The sequence below is a fragment of the Xiphias gladius genome, chromosome 3, assembly GCF_016859285.1.
Source record: "Xiphias gladius isolate SHS-SW01 ecotype Sanya breed wild chromosome 3, ASM1685928v1, whole genome shotgun sequence".
Taxonomy (NCBI): domain Eukaryota; kingdom Metazoa; phylum Chordata; class Actinopteri; order Istiophoriformes; family Xiphiidae; genus Xiphias; species Xiphias gladius.
Window position 1 is genome coordinate 15,333,083 of NC_053402.1, and position 17,027 is coordinate 15,350,109.

The window sequence follows — 17,027 nt, forward strand, 5'->3', positions numbered from 1 at the left end:
TTCGTGCACACACACTCCCATTCAACTTTCCCCCTGTGCCAGAGGTCCCCTTTGCCCTTCCCCCCGCCTCTAACTAAACATCGCAGGACAGCAAAAGGGAACTTCAAAGTGGCCGGAGGGGGTACTCCTTTTTTCCTGGCACTTGTCATCATCTAAGGGACTGGCTGCTCCCCTTATTACTCTAATTGCTTCCAACTGCTCCAGGAGGCTTTGATGCAGGGCGCCATGGAGCATGCTGGAAGCACCTGTTGTTGCACAGAGGAGCACAGGTGGGCCTTATTGGTGGTGGCATGGAAGCGTGTGGACACCACTGCAGTTTTCTACTTAAAAAATAAATAAATAAATAAATAAAATCAAAAAAAAAAAAAAAAAATCAAAAAAAAAAAAAAACATCACACAACTCAAACAAATACAGAATTAGAGTTTCGGCATTTTCTCAGATTTGGGTGGTTATGAAGTTGTTGTTATACAGGGAAAATAAACAATAGCTAAACTAAACTTGCAGCTGCAGGAACTTAAGCTGTAGGACTGAAGTAGGGACACGCAGACAGCACTCTGGTTCCATCTTGTGGCATCACTGTTAAAAGTCCAGTAGCTGCAGTGCAAAAGACATGAAAAAACATGAGATTAATATTGGAAAGGAAATATTTTTGTGCATTGATGATGACGTGAGACTTGTCTGATGTTCAATTTGCTCTTTTTGTCCAATCAGCATTTATATAGCAAACGAAATACTAGCAGTTTGAGCCAGTCTAGCATGGGACTTCAGAAAAGTGGATTTAACTTAACTCATTTATTTAAAACTACACTTGTAGGCACTAAATCTCACATGCTGATTAGCTGGTGTTGAGCCTGAGCCACATTCACCACGAACAAGAGTTATAGTTTACACTGTAGAATCTGTATAGTAATTAAAACAATAAATCAACAAAACCTTATCAACAACATTAAGAATAGTAACTCGAATAGAAGAAGTAGTTTGACCATCAATACTGGGTCAGTGATGCCATGGAAGGCCTGATACTTGTTCTTAGGATTGGCTGCAATACAGGCAGCAGGGGAAATAATGCAAAGGAGAGCAGATTAGCTGCACAGGAAATCAAGTAGTATAAGATAAAGGATCCAAGCCGAGTGTACATCATAAAACCAATTCACACTTCAGGGGGCCAAACCAAAAATACCATCTCCTGAAATGTCTCTGAGCAACTAGCGCAGCCTTAGCATTGCATAATTGTACTTTACGGCTCTCGGATTACATCTCAAAACCCCATTTTTTTGTTGAGCACGCTGAGCCACGCACCAGCTGAGGCAGGATCTTCTCAAAGTGCTCGATATCCACTCGGTCACAGTCCTCGGATTCGGCTTGTTTCTGGGATCTCACGGCCGCCTCTGAAAACGAGGTAACGGATTAAGAGTTAGATCACCGAGGAATCACGCGTCGTGTCTCAGCCTGTATAAAACTGTGCCCAGTGGAACTTCTTACCTTGGACAAATATTTTTAGCATCTCCGCCACGAGCAGCGCAGCATCGCCGCTTACTGTAACACAGCGAGAGTTGCTGGGCGTGAGAGTTGCAGAGAAAACACAAGACAGTTTGGGGGGGAAGTCACTCATATCGGGACTATATTTGTGTAACTCACGTTTTGTTTTTTCCTCCTTGAAGGAACTTGACAAAAGTTTGCTTACTGTGTCCTGTAAAGGAGGAGAATATAGCACAATATAGCGTACAGTGTATTTCATTTGACTTTCCAGATAACATACCACTGGTTTTAGCTAGCAACCTGGTGGTGCGTTGTCGCGCGAGCCGCGCTCCTGCCAAACTACGTTCGAAAAAATGTCAATTTAATTGGCTCTGTTGTTTCGGCGAGAGTAGCTGATGTTATTCCAGAAAGCAGTGACTCCAGAGCGCTTTCGTGAACCAACGTGAGCCCCTCTTCCATTCGGCGTACATATACTGTCAATCCACTGAAAAATACCCTAGCGAGATGTGACGCTAAAGTTTTGCCGTCTTACAGACAACGGAGGAGCAATTTTTAGGCAGGGTCGGTGCGAATGTTTAGCGGCAGTGACAAATGCATTTCGGCGACAAAGACGACGCTTTTTTTTTTTTTTTTAAAACAACAACCAAAAAACATTTGAAATAAGTAAGTAAAAACAATTATTAGCAAGAGGGGCATATTCTTATTCTTACCTTTTTGAAGCCAAATTCTGCTCCCTTCTCCGCCATGTTTTCCGACACTGTGAGAGGAACTTGGCGCTCTGCGTAGCGATTGGCCGTTGATCTCTTACGTCTTTTTCCCAGCCCCCCGTAGACGTATTGTGCAAATGTGGTTTCCATGTAATTATTGCTGATAAATTCCTCTAAATTACGTATGAAATTGTTTACATTTGGCATAGTTTACATGCTGCATTTTGTTTTTCGTTTGTCCTTTCTTTTAAATAAAGAGGCAACATAAGAGGAAGGAAAGACTTGAAAGCAAAACCACCACTGAAGCTGTCAAGACCATTCATTTCTTTATTTAAAAAAAAAACCCCATCAGTTAAGCAGCTTAAGATCAATAATGTGAGGCAGTCATTTAGGTTATTTTTCACATCGTTTTGCATTGTCTGTCTGATTTTTTAAAAAGGACATTCATGTCGCATTAAGCAGAGGCATTGGAGTTGATTTGTGCAGCAGTGGCTGCACAAATCAAGGGATCGATCAAATCATGAAACCCAACATAAAATCAGCACAAAAGGATATGTATCACAGCAACTTATGTTAAAGCTATAAACAGGTAAGCAAATATGTGTTTCTTATGCTTCCTGGTCTTTTTATCTTGACAAAACACAAACTCTTTTGAAACAGAAAAAGTTATTTTTTAGTATTTGTTTAGTCACTTTCATCGTCATCCAACCACTGAGCATCTTCAAGTATGTAGCCCAGACCCATTGAACGCCGTGGTCGCGGTACAGCAGGGACTGTGTCGACCTCCTCCTCTGAATCCTCCTCCGCCTGAAACACAGGTTTGTTTGTTTTTTCTTGTTTTTTGTAGTCAGCTGATGAAGACGCAGACAGCAAACGCACCCTTTTAAACTCAAATACTGTTAATCAGCATATCTTCCCACGAGATTAAGATTTCTGCTTTTATGTCAGTTATGAGAACAGGCTCAGAGAGAAGGAGGGAAACACTGGCGTAAAGCCTACTCACCTTTGGACTAACAACTCTTTTCACTTCCACTTCACTGCCTCCAATAAAGTGAGGACCAGCCCAGTCTGCTCTGTCTGCTTCATCTTCTGCACAAAACCTCACATAGGCAACTGCCTTATTTTTCTCAGAGTTGGGGCACTTCTTAATCTGTAATCCAATTCAACAAACAAGGGGAATTATTTGACAAAAACTCGTAGATCTTCATAATTTACCTACAAAGATACATTAACAAAGGCACTAATAAAGCTGTATTTTCTTTACCTTGCACGCTGTGACGGTGCCCCATTCTCTAAAGTAAGCTCGTATATATCCTTCATTTAAATAAGGGTTCAGATCTTTTATAACCAGTCCATGGTCCTGATAAAAAACAGAAAACAATGAGCTTCATGGCATATTGTACCTTAGATTAAAAAGGAAAAACAAAAAAGGAAATGACTGAGAGGAATTGTTTACTAATTCATAGTGTTCAGCCAAACCAGCCATGTATTTCTTCGGGAGACTGATGTACACTCTTCTTTGAGATGCTTTCTTCAATTCCGTGTTATCTGGGGGGAGGATGAGTAGATGACTGTTTAAACACTGTGCAGTAGGGAAGGCTGTACATTGACTATAAAAGGATATAAATAAGACAATGTGAGAATGTTCTAACAAGGATTTTTTTTTAAAAAAAACATATACAATTCTGTAAATTAGGCACATGGTAATTTACAATCTGATTTTCTTCAAAGATGAGGAATGAAGTCAAGGAGGCTGTTACTTACCAGAGGTCATTTTTGTGATGTTGACGTGAGAAGAACCTGCTCTTCAGAGCAGACCAACTCAAAGTACAGGGTAGCCTTCTGTGAAGGGGATTCTTATAGGCTCGTGTCGTTCAGTAGCACAACAAGGAAGTCACGTCCTTATTTTCATTTTTCTTGTAGTGTTCAAAGCCGTTTGAGTAACTGGTAAAAGAGTTACCCGACTTGTTCAGTAGCCTGGGGCAAAACATTTGCTAATGCCGAAAGATGAAGGGACCAACACTAAAAATAAATTGTCATCGTGTGTATTGTGCTAACAATCAAGGACGTTTTTATACAAAATCTTGGTCTGGAACGTGTGGTTGGGAAAACCTGGGACAAAACTTGTGTCAAACTTGTGTCATTCACATAATTATGTGTCCTATGTGTTATTTCCTGTTTCACTGGATGAATGTCTAACATACTATACTATTTGGCGGGAAACATCACCAAAAAAAAAAAAAAGCAAAAAATATGAATGAAATACTTCAACAAAAGTGGTGATTATTACTTGTATGTGTTCAGATGAAGGAATACTTGCAGTGTTTGGGCAAAAGATAAAGGAAACAGTGTTTTCAGATAGTGGTATAATTTGCCAAAAAACACATCAAGAGGGTTCCTTATTCCAATAACACAGTAGGTGTGTTCAAATGAATTTATTTGGTCTTTTCATAAACTTTAACAGAATCTAAAACAAATAACTACGAACATGAAAAAATATACATCTGACGTACAATAAGAGCTCTCTGTATTAATAAATACTAATGTGTCCATTTTCGGGCTTACAGCCAGTAATTCAGATTGCGTTCATCCAGCACATAATGGAATCCCCAAAAATCATGGGATATACAGTATTTGAAACTAACACACTCTACTGTAAGAGGTTTTTCTTGCTCTTTTGTTGTTGTAGTTTGAGCGTGACATTCCAAATAATGTTGACAACAATCTTGGCAGAGATGAGATCAAAGCTAAGATATTTCTCACTGAGAAGATAATATCTTGCGATTACTAAATATGATGTGAATGTTGTTCAGCCACAGAGTGAAAAAAGAAAACAAAACAAAACAAAAGACTTCTTAGGTAGAAGTCAGTGCTCACACAAATACCTCTTCACATTATTGAAGTGATTCAAACGTTAAGAAGATACATTGCAACCGTAATAAGGATACCCAGTACTGACACTACCAACCTTATCTGTGAGGGGAAAACAGACTATTCTGTTCACAAATGGCTTGCAATTTGGTGATGACGAACTTTTTGTCCTTACCCTCCTGTATATAAGAGCAAAAAAACACACACACAAACACAATATATATTAAAATCAATATCAAATGATATACACGTGTCATGCATTTTTAGCCATGCTAGCGACACGGCTCTATGGATGGCAGTGCCAGAAGAATAATTCCTGCAGGCTGTGGTGATCCCCCTAATTTTTCCTCAAGCACCACCAGAATGCCAAAGTTTTCACTCGTCCATTTAAATATAGTAACATCTACTATATGGATCACCACATAGTTTGGTTCAGACCTTCATGTCCCCCTCAAAATGAATTGTAACATCTTTGGTGACACCTTAATTTTTACTCTAGCCCCATAATCGGGCAAAAATTGAAAATTGTCCAGTATGGTTTGTGAGCAAATGCATGTAAGGCGAATCACATTCCCATCAGCCTCAGCTGTACTGTAGTGCCAAGGATCAAACGTTAGCATGGTAACACGCTAAACTAAGATGGTGAACATTTTAACTTTTACACCCGCTAAACATCAGCATGTCGGCATCGTCATTGTGAGCATGTTAGCATGCTGATGTTAGCTCCACATTTACAGAGCTACTAGCATGGCTGTGGGTTCATAGCCTTGTTAAAAAATTAAAAAAAAGATTATGCATACATTTTCAATTTGCTTTTCTAACCGACTGATGATTCTCCTTTGGCCATCAACAACTTGAGCGTGAAAGTATATCACCATTCTGAAAAAAACAGAAAGCGTAAGGGATCAATTGAAATTTAAAGAGCGTTAACAGTATTCATGTACATTAGGTCACAGGTGTTAAAGGTTTCAAGAGGACAGACACTTTGTTTACAACGCCATCACAATACAGTCAAAATTACTGATACAATGACCTTATGCTGCATCTTAATGTCAAGTTCTATCCAAGGAGAAACTGCTGCTCTGCTAGCAGCATGAAATAAAATGAAAAAAAACCTACATAGCAAATGTTAATATGAAAAAACAAATGATGGTGAGAACTGGAAAGTTCCTCTGAAAATTGCTAGTGATCATGTCACCACTCACAGAAGGACTCCAGTGGCGAGGAATAAGAACAGCCGGTTGTCCACCAGAGAGATGTAGACCCAGCTGAGCCAAGACAGGATTGGGTGGGTGTTCTCCGGTCCCTGGGCCCACAGCTTCCCCGACTGAAACATTCTGGTGAGATTCCTGAAAGGGCCGCACCCGGATGAGGGTTTAATCCTGTGGACAACAGACGGATGGATTTTGAAGATACCTTGCAGTTTGCAGGTGTTTGGACCGCAGCACTGTTTTCAACTGTTTGTCCTCCAAACTCAAGTACATTGGATATAAGAGATGAAAAAGATGACTGAGGTTGGCAAGGTTTTTCTGTATTTTTCATGGTTTCAACAAGTCTCATAAAAAAAACAAAAAACAATGCATTAGTCCATCTTACAATACTTTCCAACTTCCCTCCTCCTATGTTGCACAGGATACCGTATATCCCAGCCTACTTTAAGGGTAGTGTCTGCTGAAAGATGTAGGGCTGTCATTGGGTTCTGAGAATGTATTTAGAAAGCTATGTGTGTCCGAGGTTGTGAAATTCACGCGTGCCTTTTGGTGTAGAACCCGCTTGTGAGCATCTAAGCCATTAAAAGAGACTGTTTGTTGCACTCACGTCCAAATTATATAGGTGACAGACACAACAGCGCTGAGATATGAGGGGAAGCACAAAAGAAACATGAACAGTGTTGTCATCTGAGTGGCCCTCCAGGGCTTTCTGGAGGCCTGACAGTTGAGCATCAGACTGCTCTGGGGGAGACACGAGAGAAAGAATGTTATGGTTGTTATGCAACCCAGACACACTGACGGTGAAACAAGACCACCAGCTATACCAACCTTCTTCATGTAAAAAAGCACAAGCAGCTTTATGCATTGGACTGCAGGAAGCAGTGGTGCAAACAGCACCCCGAGCCTGGGAAGAGCAGAAGACCATTAATGATTTAATTCACCTTTCTCGTTAAATATGACGGTTTCAGAAACATGATGTAAATTACCAAGTAAGAGTTTGTCCATATATGAGCTCCAGCACATTACGAGCAATGTCAAACTCTGGCTTCCGGTCTCTTTTCAGAACTTGCTTGGAAAAGAGCCTAGAGGGAAGATGACGGGTTAGCTCAACAGAGAGTAGATGCCTTCACAAAATGAAGTTACGCAACTCGTGGGTAAAGCACCAACTTGCCTCCACAGGAACTCTCCCAAAAACGTGTAAAGCACCGTAAAGACAAAGTCCATCAGGAGCAAGCGATACAGTTCTTGCCCAAGAAAGCTTTCCCAACACTGTGGACAACAGATACACATAAATGTAAAGAATATGCAAAAAGTGGACTGACAGATCTCATAAGCGCCAATAAAGCCACAACCAAACATCTAATCACCTATTGTGTGCCAAGAGCATTCTTTATGTAATCCAGTGACGCTCCAAAACTATGATTATGAGAGGTTCAAATATGAGGATGCTTGTAACCTTTAAACCACGACTTTCTGGTTCTGCAGCAATTCTCCCCAGCCAGCGGTAACACAGCACTCCGACAATACTGACCTTCAACAACAGGTTCCTGAGAAAATGATGGTGGAACACTGAATTTATCATCTGACAAAAAACAGCCATTACCAAAAAAAAAAAAAGGTACAAGATAATACCAAAAAAAAAAAAAAAAAAAAGTTAAGTCAGTTCTTATTAGGAATTGCCACACAAAAATGCCACACAGCTTCACAAGTTAACAAATTTGCCAACAATCCTATAGGTAATAATTCCTCTGGTAAAAAGGAAACAATACAAAATATTACATAGATTGGAAGTGCAGAATGGAAGTGGGAATAAGTCATGAGAAAAAATAGATTGTACTATGTTACTACCACAGCCAGGTAAGTGACCCAGGGATCTACACACGAATAAAAAACTACATCTATATATGTATGTAAAGCTTCTGTGCCATGTCTGTGTCTTTTGGGTCGACACCGATCATAGCCTGAAGACAATTGTTTGAGCAATGTTTAGGAAGCCCTGGGCAGATGTTTCGGTTCAGCAGTCACCCTTGACTCCCAATTCATGTTTATTAGGAAATCTCAAATGCCAAATATATGTGTTCAGTGTGGTATGGCCGACTGTGAATGTTTTTCCTTTTATTACAGTTCTTCTCCTCACCGTAAGATGGAGACATAGACAGAGAAACTGGGCGAGTCATGCTTCTCTACCCAAGCGCACAGGTTGAAGAGGCCAGGGAGTAACAGGTTGATGCCGGACACCACGGCAGACAAGCGCAGCAGCTCAGTTTCTTTGACAGGACCCTTCCAAATGGTCTCCTGTGAAGGAATGGACAAATCACAGTGAGGGCTACAGACCAACACCTCATGACCAGGCGCGGAAGTAAAGCCGATGAGACCTTTTCGACAGGATTTGAATTTATTGATTGCTGCAATGTAATACGATAATGGCTGGAATGCAACATCGTTCATGTTATTACTCCAATGTCTTCATAAGGATCTTTTTTGATGATTGTCACACATACTAGTTTTGCAAAAATACTGGACAGAAAAAAAAGCATGCAAAACATCTGCCAGGAAAGAAAAAGGAGAAGTAAACACTGTGGTGGGAAGGTGTTTTTTTTGTTTTTGTGGTATTCTTGAGAAATCGCTACACAGGCCCTGTAGTTTCTCAGATGTACAGGACATCTGTCACGTCCGGTTGCCCTGCAGTTGTCGCACAGTTTTCCCTAACCTCTGACTGGTAGTGGACTGCCATGGCGCCCAAGAAGATGCTGGCTAGACATGTAGCCCATGCTATCAGATGCACGGTGACGTGGCAGAGTCCCTGCGTGCAGCTCTTTTCCTCTTCTCCCCTGATCGTCTCAGACAGAAGCTCCTGTTGGAAAAAGCAGCGTTCGTGACGTTGAGCCAGCAGCATTTAACTGATCTTCACAATGTGTTGAAAGTGATCTGCTGAGTTGAGCCACAGCTGTGTCTCAACTCCATTAAATGTGACTGCTGCCATTGATTATATTGAGAACAGTTTTTTTTTTTTTTTTTTTTTTTTTTAAAAACCTTCCTTCATAAGAAAATGGCCTTTAGGCTGAGGAGCCTGCTTCAAAGAATCACACAATGTGAAATGCATCTTTAAAACATCCTGTGTGTGAACCTGCTGTACAAAAACTGAGGTAGCGTGAAAATAATATGACAAAGCTACCAAGCATGTGACATTCAACTTAATCTTTTAAATATCAGTCGTCGAGGATTGTTCTCGGCTTTGCAATGGTTTTGAAAAATTACATGTTCATGTTTTAAATGGTTTACAACCTCACGTTTATGCTTCAGTTTGGAAAGGAAATGAAAAATCGTCATCTGTTCGTATTTACATAAAAAACAGAGTTTCACACTAAAGTGAGTCTGACGGAAAATTCAAATGATGGCATACTTTGAGCTGCGTGCTGATTATCTCAGAGTGGAATCTGATTGATGTCTTCTTGCTGAGTTGAAAGTCCCAGGTGCAGAATACTTTTACTGCAAGATTCCCATTAGACTTGAGCACATGAAAACTTCTCCCGAAGGACCTTGACATGCTGCAGGCGAAAAACATATCCATAAAACACACGGCACACGGGGACTAAAATAAAACTCATGCGGGAATGATTCACTTATCGTCCCACCTGTAGACCAGGATGATGCAGAGGACAAAGAAGGTGATGGTGGTGGTAAAGAAGTAGGCTGCAGGCATGTTGTATGGCACCATCTGGGGCCTGTCAGAATCACAGACTGGCAGATCTGGTAATTCCTCCGGGGAACCAGGGTCAGCAGCTTGGCAAGATTTGATGATGGTGTTGGTGTAGTAGCCGTAAAACATCACACTCTGAGAGAGGTAACCCTGCCAGAGATAACAGGGATCCGGTTCAGGAGAGTGCCAAAGAAATAAACATGTATACGCTGCTCTGACGTAATGTGCGGCCGTCTTACTGTGCCTGTGAGAAGCTCAAGGCCGGTGAAAGCGTCAAGGTGAGAGTCATTAAGAGGAGGACGGTGGATGGCCTGAGGGAAGACCAAGAACGTTCCATTGACGACAAAGAGCAGGAGGTTTAAGCACAGGAGGGTCCGGAGAAACAGGAAGTAGGAGAGCACTCCAGTTCCGAAACGTCCACTCAGTCTCTTCGTGGCTGAATGCCACAGCCGGAGGGAACTGCGGACGGAGGGGCAGCTGGACAGGCTGTGACGCCAGTTCTGAGGGGGAGAAGAACATGAGTGTGTGACTGATGAACACAGAGGAAAAAATGTCGACCTTATCATGTAGCACGCTGTTCGTACTCACCCTCGGCATGTACATGCTGAGACTACTGTAGCATGGAGTATTTCTGCTGATGAGTGAAGGTTCAGTTACGTCACTGAAAGCAAGTCGCCTAATAAATGACAGGTGAAGGAGCTTTTAAAAACTTGCGCTTGTTACCGCAGTTCTGGTTGCTTTATTCTGCAGGTAGTTCCCTGTTCTCAGTGTCCCGCGTACCTGAGCTCCATCTTATTAGCCAGGCTAAGCGGCATGGCTCGCAGCTTGCGCATGCCCTCGCTCACGGAGAGGCCCCGGAGGTTGGACACCAACTGCTCCCTCTTGTTGTCTGTAAACAAAATGTTGGAAACGACCAAATTATCTGCTGCACCCGTGGATGTTGCGAGTTTGCTGCAGCCAACGCTGACGCTCGGTGCAGAGAGCAGGAAGGCTCATTTAAACAAAAAGGAATAGTTTTGTTATGCTTGGAGCGGCCAGTGGCTTAGCATTTTCTGTTCACCTTCAGCACTGAGCCCCGCCACATCAGCCTCGCTAAAGTCGACCTGGATCGATCTGGAGGGATGAGAAGAATCACGGGAGGAGGTCTGGTGTCGGCGTAGCTGGGAATGCCGGGAAATGACGGCAGCACTATTTTGCCCTGTGTGGGCAATGGACAAAATCTTTTTTTTAACTGCCACAGAAAGATTTTTGACGCCTGGTGACAGCTTAAGACAGTAGAGAAAACATTTCGTCTCACCCCTAGCGCGACTCGGCATCAAAGAGAGGACCTTTAGTGTAGCAGCTGACCAGTGGTGCCTCTGCAGAGAGTTAATCTGCTCTGTGTCAAGAGTCTCATCCCTCCTGGTTGAGCACCTGTCTGAAAGAAACATCTTTTTGAAAAATTTTCAGACCAACGGTAATTATATTGTCCTCAGTCTCATTTGCTTTAGGACAATCACAGTGCATATTCATTATTTTAAACAAACATATTTACATTTGAGGGAATTTTAATAATCATTTCAAACTAATTTCACTGTCTATTCAGCAGCAAATATTACTTGTTTTATAAAAGTTTTTCAAACTGTAGATTTTATAATTGAAATGACACACATTGTGTATTTGTACCTGTGCATTCTGTAACCACATCCATCTGCAGGGTTTCAGGGCACCTCTGGATGCTGGCTGCTGGTTCTCCAACATACTGGAGGAAGGCGTCCTGACCTGGTTCACCCTCTCCTAGGTTCCTGCAGAAGAGTAACCATCAGAGGAAATAATGACCCGGAGTCCCAACGGCTTTGGCCTGAGAACCCTCAGTACAGGAGCGTGTGAACCGTGTAAGACATGTTGTGTCTTAAATGTATCACTATTCCCTGGTGGAAACTGGAAGTGCAGAATGGCTCCGCTTTTCATACAGCAACCCAGACACGTGAAAGTTTCCAAATGCTTTCCAGTTACTACCAAATACTAAAGAGCAAGAGGCCTCAAAAACTACATGAAGTACATGCAAAGACAGTTCAGTCCAAAATGACAGAAAATAGCAGTTTCAGTGTTTTCTCCAAACAATGCCGTGTCTGTATGCTGTAAGGACATTGACCTCTCAGTGTTGAAAAAGAGACTGATTTGTGAATTAAAAAAAAAAAAAAAAACTTTGTTAGTAGCACAATTTGGAAAAGAGAAAACCCACTTACTGACCTAAGAATATTGAGTCTTGACAAACAGCTGAATTATATTCAGTGTATCTAAAAAAACAATAAGTACAACAAGCCTCAAGCCTTCTACCACAAGATAGAAAGAGAACTTACTCATAGTCAGAATCCATTTGACAGCTGTTGACATTGAAGCTCAGACAGCGTGCCATGGTCCTTGATGTTCTCCTTTTACCGCAAACACACTGCTCCCAGTGGATCAGTCTTCATCAGCCTCATATAGGACCACAGGCTCCTCTATGTATCCTGCCACAAAGTTAAGTAAAGTCATGCACTGTCCAGTGAAACTCTGACAAATGCTTCCTGTGAACTTATCATGCAGAGCACATCCTCCCTCCTGACCCTTACCACAGAGCTGCTGGGACACCCAACAACTCCCCCGTGAACTATGGGCCAGAAATGAACGGATGATGCAGATGAAAGACAAAGAGAAGGACAGTAGCAGTCTAATCTTGACTAATAATAAAACACAATCCACTTCCCCTGTCTCTCAACACAGCTACACCTTATCTGCAATTGGTACAAAGAGTAACCTGCCTGCACCCCCTATGTGGCGGGGAACCTAAGGATATGGTAAATAAAACAAATGCAAGTGATAATAATAATATTTTTTTCCAGAATATATATATTAATATGTCTAATATATTATATTATTCTGAAAGGTTTCAGTGGAGGTGTCAGTATGGTATTGTGGGTGTCTGTCTTGAAGCTGGTTGGAGCAGACACTTGACCTTAGTGTATTAAGAATCATGAGTGTTTACTGCCCACCAGTGGCCACATGAGGAACTGCAACATTACATTAAATTAGGCAAACCAGCGTCCATGCAGAAACAAAAATTAAATTTATATATTTTTTAAGTTATAATTAAAAGAGGAATGATGATGATAATATTATTATTATTATTTTTGGAATGTAGTGTGTTTCCTTCATTTGGAAGGGTCTCATCTGAAGCATGTCCGGATTAACCTTCTGAAATGATTGTTGAATTTGTAAATCAAAAGAAGTGTAATAAATAGTTTTAGTTCTTAAATTTGTGATCAGGAATACAAGTGAAGGCGATCTGTACTTACTACTTTGTCTTAACTGTCACTTAAATCCAAAGTTTTACTTTCAGCAATTTGATCAATACAGGTCGAGGTTTTTGTGCCGTAGCGCGCAGTTTACGAGGCGCTCCCGAACGCACCGCATTTGGGGCGGTATTAGAAAAGTTTTCAGGAAGCTGTTTGACAAAACGAAACTGTCACAGCCTTTTGACAGGAATAGATTTCAGCTCCTCTTCGGATCGGCAGGGATTGCGCTGCCAAAAAAAAAAAAAAAAAAAAGGAAAAAAAAAATGCAGAGCAGTGCTTACGGGGCCTCTCTGGCCGGCGGTGCGTTTGACTTAGTGAGCTTTGTCAGACAGCCTCAGACCATTCTGCGCTGCCTGAGCTGGGTGAGTGGCCGCGGAAACGTGAACGTTAGCATCAGAGTTAGCCAGCTGTCACTTCACCGACCGTGTTGTTAACAGATGTCCGCTGCCAGGGTCGAGACAAATCAGTCAGTCGCACGGCTTGTTGGCGTCATGAGCTTCTGACACCGGACACGAACTGGGGTTTAGGTTGAAACCTTGGATAAATGTTAAATAAAGTGTCAAAAAGATGTATTTTCCTTAGCACTGGTTGATACTAGCTAACGTTAGCTAGCATGCCCAGTGCTGTGTCACCGCACGAACTGCCACCACACGATGGTTGGTTTTAATTTATTTTTTCTTGGTTATTCTGGTTTAAAAACTGGACCAGTAACATTTAATAATCACAGACGACATGGCTCCCTTTTTCTGGAGCCTTTACAATGTTAGAAAAGACCAGGAAATGAAACTTTTCCGGCGTCAACTGTTCAGCTGCAAAGTTCTTTTCAAATGCGTAATGTTAAAGGTCAGGTAAATTAAGTCGGAACGTTGAAAGGCTAATCACGTAACAATAATAATAATAATAAACTGTATTTATGTGGCACTCCTCAAAAAACACAATTACACAGTGCTTCACAATAAGACTAAATAAATTAACAGTAAAAAAAAAAAAACTTAGATATATCAATCACTCTGCACTCGCAGTGCAGGTAAAAATATGGATGTAGAGCTGCAACTATTGTCAAAAAATAGTGAAAAATACACAACAGAAGTTCCGAGAGTCCACGGTGATATCTTCAGATGTCTTCTTTTGACCAGCTAACAGTCCAAAACCCAAAGATACTCCATTTGAAATGATATAAAACAAAGAGAAGCAGCAAATCTTCCCGTTTGAGGAGCTGGAACCAGAGAATTGTGCCATTTTTCTGCATGGATAAAACATAATGTGTAATCTTGTAATCCATCTCCCTCCCCCTGACATTAACCTTCTGTGTCCTGTTCTTGACAGTTGTTTTCCATTGTGGTCTTTGCAACCATCACAGCCGAAGGCTACGTTAACCCGTTAAACAAGGGGGATGCCAAGTGCATGTTCAACAACAGCGACAGCGCCTGCAGCTACGGGGTGGGAATTGGAGTCCTGGCCTTCTTGGCTTGTGTTGTCTTCCTAATACTGGATGCCTATTTCCCACAGATCAGCAATGCCAAAGAGAGAAAATACATTGTTATAGGAGATTTAGGCTTCTCAGGTAAGAGTCAGATTTCACTGTAGACTCGCACTCATACTAGAATAAAGGAAATGTGCCCTATAACGGGAAGTGCAGCTGGGTTGAGGTTAATGTGGCCATCATTTAATCTAAATCCTTACTATTTATTGCTCTGCTGTGTTTTTCATCGTGGGACAGCGGCTTGGACATTCCTGTGGTTCATCTGCTTCTGTGTCCTGGCCAACCAGTGGTCCAAAACCAGTGCTGATCTCACTGCTCTCCCAGGTGATGCCGCCCGGGCTGTCGTGGCCTTCTCCTTCTTCTCAGTCATCACCTGGGTAAGCCTCTCACCACCTCCTTGTGTGGCCAGCCTTTGACTAACAAATTCATTTGATAACGCACAACTCAGCCATGTTAAAGCTCCATTCCCTGATTCAAACTTCTCTCAACAGGCTCTCTTGTCCTACTTTGCATATGCAAGGTATCGTCAGGGTGTGAGTGAATTTGACCAGGATTACAGAGACCCAGCCAACGACCACACTACTGCATACCCGCCCACCCCGTACGCCAGCGGCCCCACGGGCTACCAGCAGTCGCCTTTCTCCCACAATCAGGAGCACCCAGGGGAGTACCAACCTCCGTCTTATTGAAGGACTGAGATTCAAACACATGAATCCAACAGGGGAGTTTTTCTTTTTAAATAAGGACGTGTGCCAATAGTTTCACTTACAGCTTGGACTGTTCTCTGCACTCCGATTTCTTTCCTGCAGAAAGTGTTTGCATATTTTTGGGTACACTGATGTGTTTTAGTTTGTTTCATTGTTGTAAGTTTGGTGGATGTTTGATGCTTGATGCGTTTTTCACAGTGCCACACACAGCAGGTATTATTTTGTTAAAAGGAGATTGTCTTGGGAATAGAGAGGATGAACTTTTGTACCAAGACACCTGTAGTTATTCCAGTGCCCGTTTGTTTAATTTTGTTGGGTTGGTTATAGAGCTCTTAATATCAAAGCAGGTTAGGATTTACCTTGTTGTCTGGAAATCTGCTTTGCATTGTTAAGATGGAAAAATTAATTTAAAAAAAAGTTGTTTAGTGCCTTCTTTTAATTATTGTCCAATTCATAAACAGTAGTTTAAGCAAAACAGTTCCTCTGCAATGATTCGTGTTCTTTTTTTTTTCAAACAAACCCATATTATTTAATCAATGGGTGCATTGAAAATGTTCCATCTGTATCTACTGTAATGCCATGTTTTTGTTTCTTTTTTAATCATCAACCACTGAAAAATGGCTCTTATGCACTGAAAAACACGGTTAATTTCTTTGGGCGCAGTTAATTGCCAATATCTGATCTAAGATTGTTAATTGTAATGTTTGTTAATCCAAATCTGCTACAATTTAGTTTAGTATTTAAGGGTGTTTTGTTTTGAGGTAGCCAAACCATTCTTTTGTATCCGCTACCTCTGTAGAAGTTCAGTGTGCCTTATTGAGTTAAGTCACAGTTTATAAACATCTTATCCAGCAAATGTTGATTTCAGGAATTCAGTGATTTTATAATGGATATATTTATTATCCTACATAAATCTTTCAGTCCAGGTGCATGACAATCAAACCATAAATTTTTCTACATTTTTTTCTTCCTGTTGATTTCCTTGTTTCTCACACTGTACCTTTTACATGCGTTGCGGTTTTACTGTCATGCTCAAAGGCTTTGCAATATTTCTCCATTGAAGTGCCTTATACAGTATTCTGTATAACACAGAGTTTGCCAAATAAAAACTGATCTCCTTTTGAAGCTCCGGTTCAGCCCCATAATTTATATGCTCCTCTAGAACAAAGATCTGGACTCTGTGCAGGGTTGCACTCCCTTGGTAAATATTTGAGTACTGATTGTGTCGTTGAATGTGGATGAACTTGTGAAAAGTGGAGACAGCACCACAATGGTGTGAAGTCAGTAAGCTAGTGTATGCATACTTTACAGAAGTGTATCGAAACAAAGATATATTCTCACATTAAATCTAGAATATAACCAATGTTGCATAAATTCATTGCAATGTGAATTACTGAGAGTTCATTCAGTCAGAGAGATTATGTGAGATTATGAGTGCAGCAAAACATAACTAAATTAAATAATGGAAAGGGAATGATATTCACCATAATTGTAAATGCCACATTCTTGGTTACATTTTGACCAAAATAATGAGGGAGTTTTGGAAAACCA

At 41.3% G+C, this 17,027-nt stretch overlaps 4 protein-coding genes across 12 annotated transcripts; 1 reads left to right on the plus strand and 3 right to left on the minus strand.

Moving 5' to 3' along the window:
• Window positions 1–396: 396 nt before the first annotated feature.
• cenpx (centromere protein X) lies at window positions 397–2,295 on the minus strand. The gene is made up of 5 exons (XM_040121393.1): window positions 2,191–2,295; window positions 1,640–1,691; window positions 1,484–1,537; window positions 1,301–1,389; window positions 397–595 (listed from the first exon to the last, which is right to left on the minus strand). Exons 1-5 carry the CDS (start codon window positions 2,224–2,226, stop codon window positions 581–583), a joined length of 246 nt encoding a protein of 81 aa, XP_039977327.1. The 5' UTR covers window positions 2,227–2,295; the 3' UTR covers window positions 397–580.
• Window positions 2,296–2,537: 242 nt separating this feature from the next.
• On the minus strand, window positions 2,538–4,357 carry LOC120786162 (heterogeneous nuclear ribonucleoproteins A1 homolog). Its single transcript, XM_040121381.1, has 5 exons — window positions 3,952–4,357; window positions 3,644–3,735; window positions 3,452–3,547; window positions 3,191–3,337; window positions 2,538–2,994 (listed from the first exon to the last, which is right to left on the minus strand). The coding sequence occupies exons 1-5, from the start codon at window positions 3,959–3,961 to the stop codon at window positions 2,872–2,874; spliced, it is 468 nt and encodes a 155-aa protein (XP_039977315.1). The 5' UTR covers window positions 3,962–4,357; the 3' UTR covers window positions 2,538–2,871.
• Window positions 4,358–4,482: 125 nt separating this feature from the next.
• LOC120786122 (transmembrane channel-like protein 6) lies at window positions 4,483–13,894 on the minus strand. 9 transcript variants are annotated; one of them, XM_040121310.1, is made up of 20 exons: window positions 13,710–13,894; window positions 12,312–12,461; window positions 11,635–11,753; window positions 11,267–11,386; window positions 11,030–11,167; window positions 10,750–10,858; window positions 10,558–10,645; window positions 10,209–10,469; window positions 9,905–10,119; window positions 9,673–9,817; window positions 8,980–9,123; window positions 8,407–8,564; window positions 7,726–7,816; window positions 7,441–7,538; window positions 7,256–7,351; window positions 7,098–7,173; window positions 6,877–7,010; window positions 6,264–6,440; window positions 5,859–5,937; window positions 4,483–5,237 (listed from the first exon to the last, which is right to left on the minus strand). In XM_040121310.1, the coding sequence occupies exons 2-20, from the start codon at window positions 12,365–12,367 to the stop codon at window positions 5,157–5,159; spliced, it is 2,385 nt and encodes a 794-aa protein (XP_039977244.1). In that variant the 5' UTR covers window positions 12,368–12,461; window positions 13,710–13,894; the 3' UTR covers window positions 4,483–5,156. The 9 variants fall into 9 exon arrangements, with proteins under 9 accessions (XP_039977244.1, XP_039977227.1, XP_039977235.1 ...); XM_040121293.1 differs by having other exon boundaries at window positions 13,568–13,894; XM_040121301.1 differs by lacking the exon at window positions 13,710–13,894 and adding an exon at window positions 13,287–13,490.
• On the plus strand, window positions 13,430–16,601 carry syngr2a (synaptogyrin 2a). The gene is made up of 4 exons (XM_040121366.1): window positions 13,430–13,648; window positions 14,613–14,850; window positions 15,007–15,146; window positions 15,261–16,601. Exons 1-4 carry the CDS (start codon window positions 13,550–13,552, stop codon window positions 15,456–15,458), a joined length of 675 nt encoding a protein of 224 aa, XP_039977300.1. The 5' UTR covers window positions 13,430–13,549; the 3' UTR covers window positions 15,459–16,601.
• Window positions 16,602–17,027: the final 426 nt, after the last annotated feature.

Coding starts and splice junctions, on each gene's coding strand:
- cenpx (XM_040121393.1), bottom strand. CDS start 2,226: ATGGCGGAGAAGGGAGCAGAATTTGGCTTCAAAAAG. Junction 1,538..1,639: donor CAAGGAGGAAAAAACAAAAC/GTGAGTTACACA, acceptor GCTGTGTTACAG/TAAGCGGCGATGCTGCGCTG. Junction 1,390..1,483: donor GCTAAAAATATTTGTCCAAG/GTAAGAAGTTCC, acceptor CCTCGTTTTCAG/AGGCGGCCGTGAGATCCCAG.
- LOC120786162 (XM_040121381.1), bottom strand. Junction 3,548..3,643: donor TGGCTGAACACTATGAATTA/GTAAACAATTCC, acceptor GTTTTTTATCAG/GACCATGGACTGGTTATAAA. Junction 2,995..3,190: donor AAAGAGTTGTTAGTCCAAAG/GTGAGTAGGCTT, acceptor CCTGTGTTTCAG/GCGGAGGAGGATTCAGAGGA.
- LOC120786122 (XM_040121310.1), bottom strand. CDS start 12,367: ATGGCACGCTGTCTGAGCTTCAATGTCAACAGCTGTCAAATGGATTCT. Junction 8,565..8,979: donor CAGTCCACTACCAGTCAGAG/GTTAGGGAAAAC, acceptor ATTCCTTCACAG/GAGACCATTTGGAAGGGTCC. Junction 5,238..5,858: donor TAGAAAAGCAAATTGAAAAT/GTATGCATAATC, acceptor TCTTATATACAG/GAGGGTAAGGACAAAAAGTT.
- syngr2a (XM_040121366.1), top strand. CDS start 13,550: ATGCAGAGCAGTGCTTACGGGGCCTCTCTGGCCGGCGGTGCGTTTGAC. Junction 14,851..15,006: donor AGGAGATTTAGGCTTCTCAG/GTAAGAGTCAGA, acceptor ATCGTGGGACAG/CGGCTTGGACATTCCTGTGG. Junction 15,147..15,260: donor TCTTCTCAGTCATCACCTGG/GTAAGCCTCTCA, acceptor TTCTCTCAACAG/GCTCTCTTGTCCTACTTTGC.